We start from the raw sequence: 17,607 nt of genomic DNA, 5'->3' as shown, positions 1-17,607 counted from the left end.
CAAGACTTCAAATGTCTCTATCAAGCCCATCTATCTCAGGAAATTAATATACGTGTTTCAGAAAGATATCCAACTTGATTTAAACATATTAACTGCTAAAGAAACTACCACTTCCCATGGAAAGATGTTCTAATGTATTATCAGTCTGTCAAATCTCATTTTTTTCTAGACTGAATTTGTCTAGCTTCAATTTCTACATCTTGTTAGGTACTTGTAAGCTAGATTAAAGAGTGATCTTCTATTAAAGATTTTTTTCCCCACATGAGACTTTCAGATCAAAATCAATTCATTTCTTAACAATCAAGTCATTTCTTTGACAAGTTAAGTAAACAGAGCTCTTTAACTCTCTCATTTCCAGACCCCAATTCACTCTTCTGCCTCTTTCCTAAACCCCATTCATTTTCAGTATCCTTGCTTAACGTCTGAATAACTGAATATTAATTGAATATTTATGAAATAAACAAAGATAACACACACTGTAAGCATCATTTTGTCAAAATGTAAAGTTTGTCCCAACTTTCCTGTCTGTGGCAAAGATTAGTCGAGAGCACCTGTGAAGGAGAGAGCCTACTGAAAGTGTGCAAAATGTACTCAATGACTGCCTATTAAGGTAGAACCAAGGTAGACAAGGAAGGGTAGACAACGGTACAATGGTAACAATATGAACAAGGAAGCAATGTAAAAGTTGGCTGAAAAGATGGATACACAAAAGAGCATTAGAATAAAACAAGTAATCTTTGATTCTAGTATATCACGCACATCTTCCTTTAAAGACCTGGGAAGATGTAAGTTTTCTCATATCAGTAGTCTCCACCTGGTCTTTTCTGTCCAGTCCAAGAGAGTACAAGAGGAATAATTTTACCAAAAGTATGTTTTTTAAGCTAAGAGGAGACCATCATATAATATCCAGGGATGTGAGCAAGAATTATTTAAAATAACGCAATGCTGCACTTCTAGCTAGCACTTAGCTTTTCTCCCTGTTCTTCAAAACACATAGAAATCTCTCTACAAAACTTTCTAACTTTTCAATTTTTTCTCTTTATGTATTTTTATCTGGTCACATAAAGAAGACATACAAAACTACAAAGTAATTGAAAATAAATTGCAACTTTATTAAGTGAACACAACTGGGTGAAATACACAAATAGGAGAAATAGGAGTTGGTGAAAGTCAGCTGGTATGGCCAAATGGTAAAGAAGGTTATTAGAAACAAGATGTCATTCCTCCAAAAGTTGAAGTCACACCCCAATGAAGAAAGAATCACAAAGTTGGAAAATTAAATATAATAATAAAATTAGGCAGGCCAAAAATGAGTGTACTCTTTCTTTTGTTCTAAATCTTCCTGCCAGTTGATTATCAGGATACAGAGTGAGCACTCATAGAGGATACAAATATTTTAGAGAGGTGAAATTAGTTCTTTGCACCAGCGTTCACTGTAGAAGAAAATAATTTCACCAGAGAAGCCTTTTTGTTATCTTTTGTCTTCTGTAAAAGGAAGGCTGCTTCTGATTCCAAAAGGCTATTGGCAAAGCCCCTCACCAACAACATTTATGGAAAATAGACAGCCACTGAAGAAGAGTCCTGGCATGGCTAAATAACAGAACAAAAGACAGGGAACAAGGTAGTAGTAAATGGTCAGTTCTCACAATGCAGGGAGATAATCAGTGGAGTCCCCCCAGGTCCTGTTCTATTCAACATGTTTACAAGAGATGAGCGCTGAGGTGGCCGTTTGCTGATGTTAAGAAGTTATTCGAGATAGTAAGGAAAAGAGCAGACTATGAAGAATTGCAGAAGGATGAAACTGAGTAACTGGACAATAAAATGACAGAGGAAGTTCAATGTGTATAAATGCAAAGTGCGCAACCGGAAAAATAATTCTGGCTTGATAAAGAAAATGAAGGTCTCCAAACTGACCAACACTGGAAAGCTGATGTTGTGACAGACAGTGTCATGAAAATATTAGTTCAGTGCTCAACTGCAGTCAAAAAAGCAAATTGCTGTTAGACATTTTTAGAAGAGGAACAGAAAGCATAATTATTCCACTACACATATCTATCATTTATGCACACTTTGAATGCAGTACTGATCACCCTCATTTGAAAATGAGTAGATTGAAACTAGAAAAGATACAGAGCTGGGAAAGTATGATCAGAAGTACAGAACGGTTTCCACCTGAGTTGAGTTTTCTGTGATAGAGAGCTACAAATTCACAATGGGGATGAACAGACAAACCATTCATTGTTTCTTTCCACACATACATAAAGTGATCAGAGTAAGAGAGCAGGAACCAGGAGGCTTTTCTTTCTAACCAAAGAGCAGGAAATGTTCCTTTTGGCAGCTTCCCCCTTGCCAATAGATGCTGTCATGCAAGTGTGTTACATGAGGAGACTGGAAAAGTATTTGGAAGAAACGGACAAATGTGACAAACACAAGTTCAATAAATATGTTTTCAAAAAGTTTGAATTTAGAAACACTCAGATCAGTTTGATGAATGAAAATAGAGAGAGAGTCTTTATTACGGTTGTCCTATGCTGATGGAACCTGTCACGTGACCAGCTGAAATCAGAAAGGTTAGAAAGTTGTCATACTTGAAGAACATTGCAGTAAGGTAAAATATTCACATGATGGCACTTACAAAGAGGTAATCAATACAAGCACAGAATCAGGACAATATAGTTCAGTGCTCTGTCATTGGGACCTCAGCCACTATTATACTGGACGCTATTTAGTCTTTAAAAATATTTTTTCTTTTTAGGTTTATTCCTGGAAGCTTGTAAATTCATTACATTTGTAAGGAACACCAAAATCTTGGATAAGGTTATAACCTGTTAACATTTAAGGAGAAGGAATTGTCTCTTCTGGTCACATGGTCATACATTCTTGATATGAGTTCTAATGTTGACTGTAGATTGAACAAAGAGTATATGATACATCATTATTAATCAAATCAAAGGCTGTATCATGCCACAAGCATTTCTCTCACTGACTTGATGTTATATGTACTTGTTTACACTCTTATGTGGAATGTAATCTCTCTGAGGCAACTCTTAGCAAAACAATAGACTTGTCCATGGCTAAAACTCACAGGTCCCATATCAGCAATAAGTATACAAATTTTGTTCTTAACAGACTGTGGTGGTTTAGCCCCTGCCGGGGTCTGAGACCACGCGGCCGCTGCCCCTCCCCCACAAAGGGAGTGAAATACAAAGCCCCGAGGCTGAGATAAGGAGAGGTTTAATACAACTGTGCAACAGCAACACAACAAACAACAACAATAACAATAAGAATAACAGTAATAACAATGAACAGAGCAAAGTATCTACCAATACAGCAGTGAGAATAGAGCAAATCCCACAGTACACGCGGTAACCCCTTGCCCCGCTTTCGCGCCAGGATGTGATCTGAATAACCCGGCTAGAGCTCCCCCCCACTGCTGGGGAAACAACCCTATCCTGGCTAAACCAGGACACAGACTCAGTCTTCTCAGACAAGGGAATCTGAGGGAAGAACAAATTCCCTGGTAGGTAAGACAGAGTCTCTTAACCTTTAGAATATACTGCAAGCCTTCCTCTTTGATAAAGCTTTTCCATCACAACATTTGTAATAACAAAAATTTTTCAGAATTCTACTACCCAAACCTCTGCTTCAGGAAGATTTCCACATTAAAATAAAGAGAAGAAAAAGAGCAGAGATGTCTTGACTTTGTTATTGCTAATTTAATCATTAGTGGACATGTTCAAAACAATGCTATAATGCATGTCAAACTAATAACAGTTGATGGTACAAAGACTGCTATCAGGGTAACTCATATGCTAAGTTATGGAGTTAAAAATGTGATTCATAGATAATTTTTGAACGGTGAAAAAAAAAAATCATCAAACCCATGGTTTTAATAATTCGCCATACTATGGCAAGTCATTATTAGTAACTTGGTGGCATTACTGTACCTATTTCCAGTAAGCATAAGCAAGAAATTCTGAACATACTTATGGAAGCTAAAAATAAAATAGAATTGTATATCCGCTGCTGAAGTAAACTGTTTACTAAATATCTATTATTACATTATAACACATAATATGACAAACTGCCAGTTTGGCTTACATTACTGTACTTTCAAACAATAATCAAGAGTTGGCAGAGAGCTAGATAAGTGCTCATTTACTGCATTTTGTATAAATCTAAATAAATAAATGTATGGCAGGTTTTCCTAATCTAACTTCTCCTGGCTGATACTGGATTGTTCCTTTTTGCGCCATACATGTTTTGGCATATTTTCCAAGTCTAGACTTAAATGTCTGGAACAGTCACAAACTGACTCTCATACTGATAATTTCTGCTCCATGTGCAAGGAAAAGAGTACAAGATGTCGACGTGAGATGAAGGTGCTGTTAGAAGGGTCTATTTTTCTTTCTTATCTTTCATATGGAAAGAATCTTGTAACTTTGCACTGGACACTGTGCAGGGTTGCAAGACTGTACACTGTTTAAATGATATGTTAGAGTGAGGAACGTGCCTTCTCCAGACTAAGTTAATGTTGCAGTAAGTCACTTAAATACATCACTATATTAATTCGCTTGCAAGCTCTGATCAACATAAAAGAAGTCACCTAATGTCACTTTGCATGCCAGTGTTGTATTCTTCCCTACAAAACACTAAATTTTCTTGCTTTTTTTTCCTCACCATTATCATTATACAACTAAAGTTTTTGGTCATAGGAAAACTGAATCAGGGTTACGGTAATATTTCAGATTTTATATCAGCCTTTTAGTTTCTTCAAGGCCTTGAGAAGTGATCAAACAACTTTGTTTCGGCCTTCATCATGTGTTGTTACTGCATCTGAAGAACTGATCCATCCATTAGCACTTCTCAAATAACTAACCAAAGCATAACCTTAATTTTGAATGAAGAAGAAATCAACTATTAATGTGTATAAGATAGAGAAATGCAAGATGATAATTATTTTTGGGATTAGAGAGTCATTCGAATACTTATTTTATAAAACTTTACACTGTTACACAAATCTGCAAAAACCTTAAGAACATAGAACTAAAAATCAAATTTTGTTGTTTATTATAATGAGCCTTACGTTTGATATAGTACTTCACTTTATTTTGTAATTTAATTATTTTATTTATGCAAATAAGGCCCCAAATGCTATTGCACTCAAGAAGTTAAACACTTGACATTTTTACTCCTTAAAATGCAACATTTGATGATGTCTAGATATGTTTATTAATTAGTGATTAGTAACACCCAGTAAACAACATCATGTCTTGTAAAAACACAATCTTTCTTCACAGCGTGAGGCTGAAATCTATTATTCACTGATTCCATATGCTGAAATACACTCAAATGATCACAAATGACCTTAAGCATTAGATAAATGTAAATGAGGACAGGGTAGAAAATGTGCTTTTGATTGATATCTAAAAGACCAGGTTTGAAGTCTTGACAAGGGATGAAATCTGAAATCTCATACAAAGTAGATGGCAATGGGTAATCTACAAAATCTAAGCTTCTGGATGGATGTACCACACAGCCTCTCCTCATCAGGGATGAGTGTTTGAGGCTGCTCACAAGAAGTGTTCAGCACATGGAACCTGAAAGACCATTCCTGGGGCCCGTGTGGCCTTTGTCTACTTGGCAGGCACTTATTAGGATGCAGAGATATATCTCTAAGTTATATGCACATACACCCTAATGAAGGCAGAATTTTTCTAACCCTAAGTGCTCACTTAAAAGAACTTCTCCACACAGAATGGCTACATAAGCATAGGGATAAATGATGTGAATGATAGCCATTAAAATTGTATGGGTTTAACCCTCTATGTTAATAAGCTTATTCTGCTGTAACAGCTTGCCTTTCTCAGCCCTTTTTCAGCTCTACTTTTGTCACTCTGAGAAGGACTAAGAGCCCTTCTGGAATGAGAATCACCAAAAAAAAGAAGATTTAGACACACAAATAAGACTGCACTATTTGCTCTCAGGTAGCCACCTCTAAGTACATTCTAATTCTTAAACCTACACCACGAATATGAAGTACTTTACAATTTACTTTAAAAATTCTGCAAGAGATGAACACACTTCCAATTTTCAGCTGCTTCCCGTCTCTACTGTACCTGGAGATGCCTCAATGAAAACAGCTAACCTCAGTGGCACCACCTGTTACAGGGCAGGTCAGGAAGGGCTCTGGAGATGATCTGAAACCAAATTCTCTGAACCTCTATAATGCTAACCCTTCAGAGTGTGCCTTTGGGGCTAACTCGGAGACAACAAATGAGAAAAATGCTGGGTGCGCCCTGCACCTTAGGACACAGTCAATGAGAAAAGGGCCCCAGCATGTTGTGCCTGTCTCCCACGCTCCCCATCTGTCCTTGCTGTGACAACATGATACTGATTGCACAGGCAGGATGGCAAAAAAAAACTCCCATTGAGGCTCCGACAACATCTACCTCAGGGGCAAATGGGATCTGTTGCCACACTGAATTCTCAGAGCTATTTAAAATGAAACCTGACAGTGATTTAGGTACATTTGTTCCAAGCTTCATATTCAGTAATGGGTAATGTTGACTCTGAAGCAGCCAAATTTCAACCATGCACTAAACCACAGCTTGAAGAGACACAGTTTATGCAAAAAAAAATTTAAAAGGAAAGAGAGGTTATGTCACCAAGATTAATCATACTGTATTTGCTATGTTAAAAAGAAATCTGATTATTATTTTAATACTTTCAAATTTCTGTCTTGCATCACTTACCTACTTGCATATACATCAGTAGTATAGGTCACACTTTCACACTTTTGCATACATTTCATACTTACATTAAATACACAATTACATGCAAGAATCAGTAAAACATTTTAGTAGAATCTTACCAGCTTGACACTTTTTGAGCCTTAAATACTCCTGCATTCTGGTTTCTTGTGATGATCTCACTTACATCTGTAGCATATTCGTTAAGAATTATCTACAGCAGTAATAAAAATAATAAAAAATACTTTTTTCCATTGTTAATACCTTCATAATGTCTTTAATCTGTGCTGAGTCAGTCTTTTTTCAGAATTATAAATTTTACATTGCTACTCCAGCATATAAGCCATATATCTAAGCAGCAACTTGCTCTTGTTGCCTACCTCTATTCACTGTTTCATTTAAAGAATTGCTAGCCTTGTAGCTATAGAGGGAACTGCAAAAGACTTCCCATACCTTATATACATTTAAAGGTAACTTGTTTACAAATATAAGAATTACAAGCACGGTGAACAGAAATTTTTAGCCTGGTCACTTAATGTCCAGTTTAGTTTGTGCTGCTTTTGACTGTATCATTAGATCACAGTGCTGAGATTTTGGAGGCTTATGGGTTTTGAGCACCTACCCTACCACAAGACACATACCTTTGTTCCTGGCTCTGTCTGGGTGAAAGCCAACACACAACAGGAGCACCTTAACCTATATGCAAGGGAGTTTCTAGTCCATTTGCTTTCCCGAAAATGGTTTGGAACCACCACAAAATATAGTACAAAGCAATAAATGCCATTTCTTCCCCATAGGCACCACAACTGTTCCTCAGCCTCATGTCTCAATGCCTCAGCCTCATGTCTCAGCTTCTTTCAGTTTGTAAGATCAGGTCACAAACTTGGGTAGCCATTCAGGTGGGCCAAAGCAAGGGCTGTCAATAAAAAGTTTCAAGGGAAGCTGTGCCCAGTCATCTATGCCTAGAAAGATACCCTTCATAATCAATCATTTGTGGTTAGTGAGAAAACATCGGAAAGAAAAGGTGTAGCAAGTAACCGAGAACTATGAGAATACTAAATGTGATCCAGTGTGAATCCATACGTATTTGAATGATTCATTCTCAAATATAAAAAAATTATCTTAAACAGACACCTTTTATTAAAGATGTCAATGATCCCGCTTTCTTATTTAAGTTACATTAAATCTGATGTTAATTAGGAGGATGCTTCTAGGTGCACAAAATATGTTGAATTCTTTGCCAGTGCTCATAAGAAAATTGAACACTAGTGTCAGGCTAATTTAAAATATCACTGATGTATCTTTGTGTTTGCTTTGCTGAAATCACATAATTGGCCTTCCTAACACAGTTGGCTATTTAAGAAAAGTTGTTTTAGGAAAGCCTCTATCCAAACAATGTAGAAGAAAAGGCAGCTGGTATTTCATGAAGCCAAAACCTAGAAATGACAGAAAACTGTTTTAAACAGATCTCTGTAGTTTGGACATGCCTTTTAAATCTTTTCCTCAATATGCAATGAGAAGCAGTAATGAATGGTCTATACTTGTGAAGCAAAAGGAAGGCATAAATAATTCCATGAGCATAGCATGCTATTTTTAAGTACAGGTGGAAGTAACGCTGATAAATTAGCTATACTGCACTTAAATTATATAACTGAGTAAAACTATTAATAATTGTTGTAAACATGTTAACACCAGCTTTTTTAAATAATTTATGAGACCATGTCTTCAGGCATTCAGGCTGAACATGACCTTTCTAACCTAAATTTCCCAGGACTGTTGAAAGATCCATACACTATATTTTAATGGCCATTATAGTGCACTGCAACAATGTTTTGTATTATTGATGCTTTCAGACAGTAGTTCAAGTCACTAGTGCATGGTGTGAAACAGAGCTAAGACAGAAGGTACACAGGCCCTCTGAAACAGGAGACAATTTTTACTAAAAATGAACCTCATCCTTGGGTTTGGCCACGTCAAACTGAGTATAGATGCTTCCGATGTTCTGGGGAAATAGAATTTGATGTTCATGACTGATTATGTCATAGTTATTACCTAAGTTTAAAAATTTGTATCTGAACACATATCACCCAAAATTACAAAGAAGGATGATAACTTTGCCTGTGTATATCTTTATTATTCACTTGAAAATCTATATGTTTCTTTTTAATACTTTCTTTATTTAAATGATCCTGAAAGAACTTAGATAAAACACACTACCCCAACAATAAAGTTTTGAACAGAGCTGCAAAAGCAATAACATCTGTCTTTATTCTATTGATTTTGCAATATAAATGATCTGTTAATCAATTAAAATCTGCTCACGATAAGCAAAATGAGTTAGAGTGAAGTCTTTTAAATGGACTAATAAATCATAATATCCTTTTAAAAACCTCCATAAACCTCATGCATAAGACCATTGATTAATATAAAATACAGCTATATATTTCACAGTGAAATGGTGAAAATGACAACAATTATTTGAAATTAACATGTTAATAAATTGTTTTAACTTGTAATATTTCAATAACATATCCAGATATAGATACTGAAAACACACATAGCGAATACTTCATGTGGCAGTATGAAGTGGAGAGTAATATGAAGAATGTAAAAAATTAAAAGAAAAATCAAATCCTCAAAAGCTTGAGAGTTCACAAAGCAAAGCTGTTAGTTACGCTCACTGAATAGCAATAACAACAACAAAACCAACAATAATTATGATGATGATGATAATACAAAGGCAGATTCTCAGATGCAATGCACTATTGCCAGGTCGATTTTCAATTACATTTCACTGATGTATTCATTTGTTTCTTAATGTGCTCATCTTGCCCATTAAGAATAATTAGCAGGCTTGCTTGGTGATTTCCTGGCTTCTGACAGTGATTTTTTTTCTTTTTTGTTGACAACCACTTTTACTTTTTGGAAAGTAATTTTTGGATATTATAGTATGACTGGCATGTAATTTAAGCTTCCTAAGAAATTTAAAGGGAAGATGTAAACAGTAATTTTTAAACAAGATTATTTTAATCTATAATACCTACATAAAAAGCATAATACTAGGCATTAACTATTCCTGAAGAGCAGAATCTAGAAAAGAAAACAGTATTTTATCCCACATTAATTTAATTTGGCATGCTAAACAATTAAAAAATTCCATCAGCAATAATAAAAAATAGCAGAAATACATCATTAGTAGTCTGTGGCACTTGGGGCCAAACACTATTTCCAATTACGCTAAAAATTCTTCCTGATAGTGAGTCTGGTGTGGCTGAAAGAGATCTAAATTTAGCCTAAACTTCTGTTATAGCTAGTCACTACAGAAAAGAATGCAAAAGAAAATTACCATAAGACAGATCATAAAATTACTACTGAAGTCCATAAAACACATACAATGCAACATAAATTTTATTATGTGCACTTTTAAGAATACATTCCACCTACACTGTAAAGTTCTTAGTCTGCTGCACTTTGGCACCCTGCTAATATTAAGCCCATTGTAAAATCCAACACAATAAAAGCACTTTGAATGCTGAGCCTTCAGAGCACCAAATGTTAAAAAAGAAAAATAAATTCCTGTTAGAGCCTTCCACCAATCGCTTCACTGAAAGGGATTCACTGAGTGAATACAGATGAAGACTTCTTGTAGGACTTTTGGAAATAAAAGATATTTTTAAAACATATTGTGAAAAACTAAGGTGTGCTAATTAGATGACATTAACAGTATCCTTTTCAGAAATAAAAGCACTTTAATTTGTTTAATTCCAAAGACTGAGTGAATACTTTTAGCACTCGCCAATTTTCCTTGCTATGAAAGACTTCTAAATTTCAAAAAAGTCCAGGTATGTTTATGGAATCTGCCATGCAAGATATTTGCTGACTTGATGATTATTGAGCTCACCTGAAGCTTTCTGTGGGTAAAATGACCTTTTGTTAAATACCTATGCTTCTATAAAACATCGATTTGTTTTGTTAGGTTAGTTTTGAAACAGTCTTTTTCTCCCACATTTTTTATCTTCATAATGACATAGAAGAAAGATTGGAAGGGGTGATGCTGATTAAAATACACACAATAATGAATATTTCCTCCTCAAGACATGAGTATAATAAACTGGAATTTAACAAAATAAGAATCCCTGGAATGCAAGTGAAATCTTGCATTTTCAAGATAAAGGAGACTTTTATAAGGCTTCCCTCAAGTTTTAAAAGATATGATCTAGGATTGGCTGTTTTTTCTATGAAATTGTTAAAGTGTTGTAAGAAATTATAGTTACCTCAGTTACCTCTGAGAATGTCTTTTTAAAGATACTAGCTAATATTATTGCACTGCAATGTCTTCTGTTTTAACAGTCATCAGCAACTGCTTTTTTTTTAAACCACAAATTAGTTTAACTTATTTTTTTCACAAAGTACTCATTATATTAGCTCTCAAATACATACAAAACTCAAATCTAAATAATTCTGATGATGCAGTGGCCAAAACCTGAAAAACTAGTCTGCCTTAAAATGCAAATGGAAAGATTACCAAGGAACAAAAGCAAATAGATACCTTCCTTTTTTTCCTCTCAATTTCTAAGGGCTATTAGTATTCACTGTATATATCTGTACTTGTTCTGTGCTGATATTTAATGTGGCCACAAATTATGCTCACTCATTCTCATGCTTAGCCAAAGTCCAGTTCAATTTTCTGAACTATGTGTTCATATTAGAAGGGCATAATAGCAATTTATTCTAATATAAGAAATATAATAAAATACTTTCTACAAGAGACAGAGGAGTTTTGCAATCTTACGTTAAGAGAACTAATGATAAATTGATAATTGATTAAGCACACTAAATGGGTAATTTGTAGGCAGTTATAACTTAGCAGCAACAATGAAACCATACATTTCAATATACACTGGAAAAGCTATGACAATATACAAATACTGGCTATGTTTTAGGAGTCTAGTATCTGAATGTAAAAAAAAAAAAATCTAGTTCTTCTGCAAAACGAATATGTGAAGGGGAGCTAATGATTTGAATCACTGCTACACCTCCTGTAACGTGCAGCATACACACAGGAATCTTTCAGCACTCAACCATGACACAAATATTTACTACTGTACTTGCTCTATACCAACACATACATTTTTAATTAAAGAAGAAAATGTGGCATTTATTGTGGGGGAAGATGTAGCTCTGTTCAAGATATTCTACATCTATTTTTTAATTACTTATGTGGGACTTTTTCTTAATATACCCCATGCTGTCTGTCTTTATATCGATTGTTACTCAGCCAGTAAAAAGGAACGAGCACAACAAACCAGTTTTCTATCTGAATAAGGATACTTTTGATGGCCTTTTCATTTCCATCAGTTAACAGAACTTCTTTGACATCTGCAGAAATAGCAACCTGAAAAAAAGAGCACAGCAAACAATGAGCAAATATGCTTGTCTGTGTGGAAGTGAAGACAGGAGTGACAAGCCTTCAGTATCATGCTTCCTCACCTATTTCTCTGTAACAATCTTCAATCTTTTTTCATTTTATGTCTGCATTATTTTAATCATTCAATCAAATCAGTCAATACTTTTATCATTCCATTTGCGGGAGCCTCTATCTTGCTATCATTCTGTTCCGTAATTGCATTGTGACAGCGGATGATGGTATTCTGAGAGGCTTTCATTTGCGGGCTTCTGTTTATCTAGTAGAGCCATCATACAAGGCTGTCACTCTGCCTTTCAGCTTGCTTCTGTCTGACTGCCTGATGCCCTTCATATAACTTTGCATTGCAGGCAGATGGCTTTGTAAGGGTAATTTTTTTGTGAGCTTTGACATGCTCGCACATTGGGCTGTAACCTCGACACATTGTATAAGAGCGACAGGTTTGTCAAATGCCAATCAGTGTAACAATATGCTTTTATTTGTAGAGACATAAAAACTTGTCTAATGCACTGCACTGCTACATAATATCTCCTGAATACATGACTCAGAACCCAGAGAATGGTGAACGACTCTCCTGAATGGCCAATCTAATTCAAAAGAATCTAATTACCGAGAGCTCTGGATCATGTTTGTTGGTGTAATAATGCAGGCAAAACATTAGCAGCTATATCATGGTGCTCCAACTGTGATTCGCCAGGCTATTCCTGTATCTTAGCAAATGGGACTATAATCTGAAAAAAAAAATGCTTCAGCTATGGCAATGAAAGACAGACCGTACGTGGCCTGGAATGTCACAACAAGAGATATTGACTACACGGAGGTAAAATGTTTCTGCTCATCGAGGCAACCATAAAATCAATATGATACGAAAGCAAGTCAATCTAGAAGGTCTCTCAAGACTCTGCAGCTTGACCGCAGCTGAGGCTGTTGACAGTTCTCTGACCCAGCAGTTGGAGGCACTGGAACATTTTTCCTTTTGTTTCTTCCTCTGAATGGGATTGGAATTGAGAAAAGACCTACCATGAGCCCAGCCAAGCATGTCATGCCACCCCCTAGCTCACACACAGCAAGGTCCCTGAAAGAGAGAAAGGAAATGGTAGAACCCATACAAATTAGATGAAAATGGTCAGAGAGACATATATGTTACAAGAACAAATTGCCATCTGCAGTAAGAACTGAGCTACCAGGAAGTTGTAGAGACATGACTAGGCTACCTCATGTCGTTTTGCGTTTTAAAAATAATTATGAAATAGAAAAGTCACAAAGCAGGCAAATCAGTGGGGGTTCCCTCATTAGTGTTCAGTGCAACATTACCACCGCTGAGCTGAAAAATCTGAGAAGGTTCCCTTTTTTCCCTTGTCAATGGCTCTGTCTTTTAGAACTAAACTAGCTAGAGTAGCGAAAGATAATTGTTAGGAAAGGATAACAATGTTAATCCACATTCATTCTTGCAAAAACAGTTAGAGAAGTAAATGGGGAAATTAATATTATTTATATATCTCTCCATATAGTTATACCTAAAAGCCTTTCTATATTAAAAAGAGAAGTTTTAAAACAAGCTGTATACCACAAAACAATTACACATGAAGAAATTCAATCCTTCAATTAGCACTTAAAACTGCAAGTGACCTACAAACAATGCTGTTATGAACAACGATGGGAACAGCAAACAGTTAAGCCACAGTAAAGTAAACGAAGTTAGTGTCAAGAGCCTAAACTGAGCCTGAGCAGAGGGTTGAATACATGGTCTAAAAGGCTGCTTTTAACTTAGACCATACTGTGCTGTTATTAAGGCGTGCATGTGAAATATAATTTGGCGCAGAGAGCGTGCCGGATGGGAGCTTGCAGGGGGAGGTATAAAGAATGTCCTCCAGAGCCACAGCCTGCCCCAGGAGGGAAGGAGGGAGGGGTGCTGACCCCGCGCCGAAACTGCGTGAAGCGGCGTCTAGGGCAAGGCAGAGCCTCAGTTTAGGAACATGCTGCTTTATAGCTAAATCTGCAGCAACTGTTGCAGCTGGCAGAAATGTTCCCATTGAGAGGCAGAAAATGGAATTTCAGCTAAACCGATTTTTTTTTTGGTGCACCTTTTCTTGTCCTCTAAAGCACCAACATTTGAAAACCTACTTTTATGTGAAAGTATTGCCTCCCTACTCACTCGACACTGGTATTTAGAAAAAGCATCTAGGATGCCATATCAGTATCAGTATACAAATGCTGATACTTTGTTCACTGAGGCCAGCAGACTAGGCTGTATGACTGTATACTAATGTTCACTGTCTGGGCAGGATAGATTTATTTTTCTTAGATTTCACAAATTTTATTTGAAAAAAGTCTAGTTGTCCTATTTAATGGACATGAGACAAAAGACGGACACGGTTTGAAGGAACAAGCTGTACACAAACCCAACGAGAATATAAAACAGATGTAGGGAATTTGCAGTTTGTGGTTTAAATAGAATGATTATAGGTTTTTCCTCCCATAAGTTTTATATTTTCTAAACCATATATGTCATATATATTAAAAGTTATACATGGCTATATATATAAGATATACAAGGTATTTAATCCTTTATAAGAGTCATGTTTATTGAAATAAACACAGAAAGTATCTAGTGTGGGTTTTTTTAGTCCATTTTAAGCCAAATTTGTATGTATATAACATATGAGCATATACATACACACATATAAACAAACATATAAATAATTCAATTCAGTGCAAAGTTCTCTCATTAGCAAATTTTAAAAATCATATCCACCTCTCAGGCAATATTTAGTGACATTTATCAATGAGAATTAAAACAAGAAACTCTACTCTGAGTGTACTGTTGAGAGGGTGTAATCCTGAGAAATCAGGTTGTGAAACTGCCCATTTCCTCCAAGGAAGTTTGACTGATCGTTGTCTCTGAGTATCTAGGCTTGCATACCCAAACTCGGAAAATAACCTTTCAGTGAGCAGCACAGGGAGGTTTGCTGTGAAGAGCCACAGCAAGGGGCTGGACAGCAAAGTGCTACAGGGACACCACTACATCAGCAAAAGTCACACAATGCAGTGCCCAGCTAAACTTGGAGGAAGGAGCAGCAGCGACCAGATGAGGTGCGTTAGCTGCCTCCCCTAATGGGGTGGGCTTCATTCAGGTGGCGGATGGAGTAGAAATGAGGCTTTATGAACCAGGACATGCTTTGGTGCCAGGTTTTTGATTTCACACAGCAGTCTGAGCAAGCTGCAGGAACCAGCTCACAGCTGACACACTTTCAGCTTTGCTACAAGGGGCAGGGACTTACAGCTTGGTCTTCCCTATTTTACCAACACCACATGTACACAGACTGAGGGATTTTGTATAGTCCAAGCTGGTTTACTTGGTATTAGCCTTGCACCCTCACTCGGAACACAATTTATGCCTCCAAATGTATTGTTATAATGGCTTTTCTTGCACCCCATTCATCCTGTGGACAATGAAACTTCAAGGATTTCCAAGTGCAAAGCTCTGTATACTCAAGGGGAAAGAGAGAGGATGCAGGATGGATTTTATTTTTAGGTGTTCCTTTTAGAGCCTTCTACAAGTTTAGAAAATGTGAAAAAACAAAAACAATGGTGCAGGATGTCTCAAAATTGTTTCACAACACTTAAATACAGGTGCAAATTCCTCCATTGTTATATGCAGTGATTATTATGTATTTTATCAGGTAAACTTTTGCTTGCTTTTGCAACAGATGTCAGTTTAAAGAATGTCTTCTGTTTTTCCTGACCTTCACAATCAGTACTGATCGATTGGAGCTTCACTTTTGTTTCCCAAAAATCAAAGTGAAATAAAACGCCTTGAGTGGAAATCAAAAGTCTTTGACATATAGCAGAAAGCTTGCTGTGCAATATTAGTACCCAAAGGCAGCTCAGAATTCTTTGTTAAGAGCAACATGCTTTCACCTTGAACATTTCAAATTTAATCTGAAGACTTAAATCATAGCAATCTTTACCATGCAGGTACAATAAAACTAACAGATTGGAAAATATCTTTTTATGTTTAACTCTACCTGAATATTTCATTGTGCTTTAGGCAGTAGTAAGCCAGCACTTCTTCAGATGGCCAGAGACCTATAAAACAAAGATATTCCCCTTCTTAGAACAGATTTTTTTGTCTAAAATAATATTTGAATACATATTACCATTTGCAGACCTCCACCAACTGTTTCATTTTCTAAATTTGCCATAACACCATGGACTAAAGAAACAAGACATTTAATGGAAGACTTCTGATTTAAGCATTGAAACTAAATATTTCATAGATTTCATCCTGACTGATGATCAGAAATTTGCTTTATAGATACATGCACACACACATAAACATACATATAGATCTATACATACACATACAATTGTCAATGTTAAAAGTTATATAAAATTTATTTCTATGAAACTTCTGACATTTGGGGATTCACATGAACAGCAAACTGTTTGTGTTTATTTAGGTCCTTTTCTCTTAGGTTTTGTTAGGTCAGGCATCAGCCTGACTGCAAGGGACACTGACCAGCAACACATGCTAAGGACAAATACAGGACTAGGGAAACAACGCAGCATGATTTTTAGTTGTGGCTCAGGAAGTTCCTGAGGAGGAGAGGAGAGACTAGTGATAAATTCTCTTTAATAGTACCAAAGGATTTTTCTAGTTGTTCTGTGGACTGTGGTAAACTTTACATTGCTGCAACATCCATGGCAGGAAGCACCACAGTTTTACTGTGCTGTATAAAGAAACATCTCCTTGCTCTTGTTTTGTACTTGAATCCCTGTCATTTTCATTTGAGGCCCTCTAATTCTCGTATGGCAATACAGAAGTAATCACGCTTTTTTCACCTGATCTGTATTATTCATGAGTTTATAAGCTTCCATCATAAAAACTTACACCAGTCATTGTCAACCCTGGCAAGTACTTGGAGGCATCCATGCAAATTTATCCCTTCAACAGGCTTCACTCATGAAACTCGCTGTTTCGTCAGACCAGTTTCCCACCTCACTTGAGCATCTAACTGAAGTGCTGTGGCCCACGGAAAGGGCAGCACAGATCCTGCGTGGCTTGCATGCTCTCCTGCAGGCATCAGTCTCCATTACTGGAGGGAGCCTGTAGAAAACAGACTTGTACTCAGGCACTTGAGTTAGATTCCCAAAGTTTAGGGATGATGAACAAAGGCACATGTGGCCAAATTACAGTTGTATGTGTTTTTCATCTGTTGTTGCTTAGCAATGAAAAAACATGCTTACATGTCTATCCACAGGCAAAACCCAGGGTTTGCCTGCCTGCCCCCACAACACACAGCATTATGAATTACTGTTACAGAAACTTAATATTATGAACTACAGACACTTCAATGGTTTCAGTAAACTTAAAAACAGACATGTGGGAACATCCTTTAGATATTTCTAGACAGGTAAACTGAATTC

General features: G+C 36.4%; 1 protein-coding gene across 1 annotated transcript in view; it reads right to left on the bottom strand.

Annotated features, from left to right (window-relative positions):
* Nucleotides 1-17,607, bottom strand: part of CAMKMT (calmodulin-lysine N-methyltransferase) — a 222,226-nt gene that overhangs the window by 27,391 nt on the left and 177,228 nt on the right. Inside the window, exons 4-7 of the mRNA XM_074818049.1 lie at nucleotides 16,206-16,266; nucleotides 13,198-13,252; nucleotides 12,084-12,147; nucleotides 6,875-6,941 (exon numbers count right to left, since the gene is read on the bottom strand). Coding sequence (XP_074674150.1) covers nucleotides 6,875-6,941; nucleotides 12,084-12,147; nucleotides 13,198-13,252; nucleotides 16,206-16,266 — 247 coding nt within the window. The remainder of the gene's footprint in view (nucleotides 1-6,874; nucleotides 6,942-12,083; nucleotides 12,148-13,197; nucleotides 13,253-16,205; nucleotides 16,267-17,607) is intronic.

This window comes from Strix aluco, chromosome 3 (assembly GCF_031877795.1).
Source record: "Strix aluco isolate bStrAlu1 chromosome 3, bStrAlu1.hap1, whole genome shotgun sequence".
Classification (NCBI taxonomy): domain Eukaryota; kingdom Metazoa; phylum Chordata; class Aves; order Strigiformes; family Strigidae; genus Strix; species Strix aluco.
This window is presented reverse-complemented; position numbering and strand designations above follow the sequence as displayed.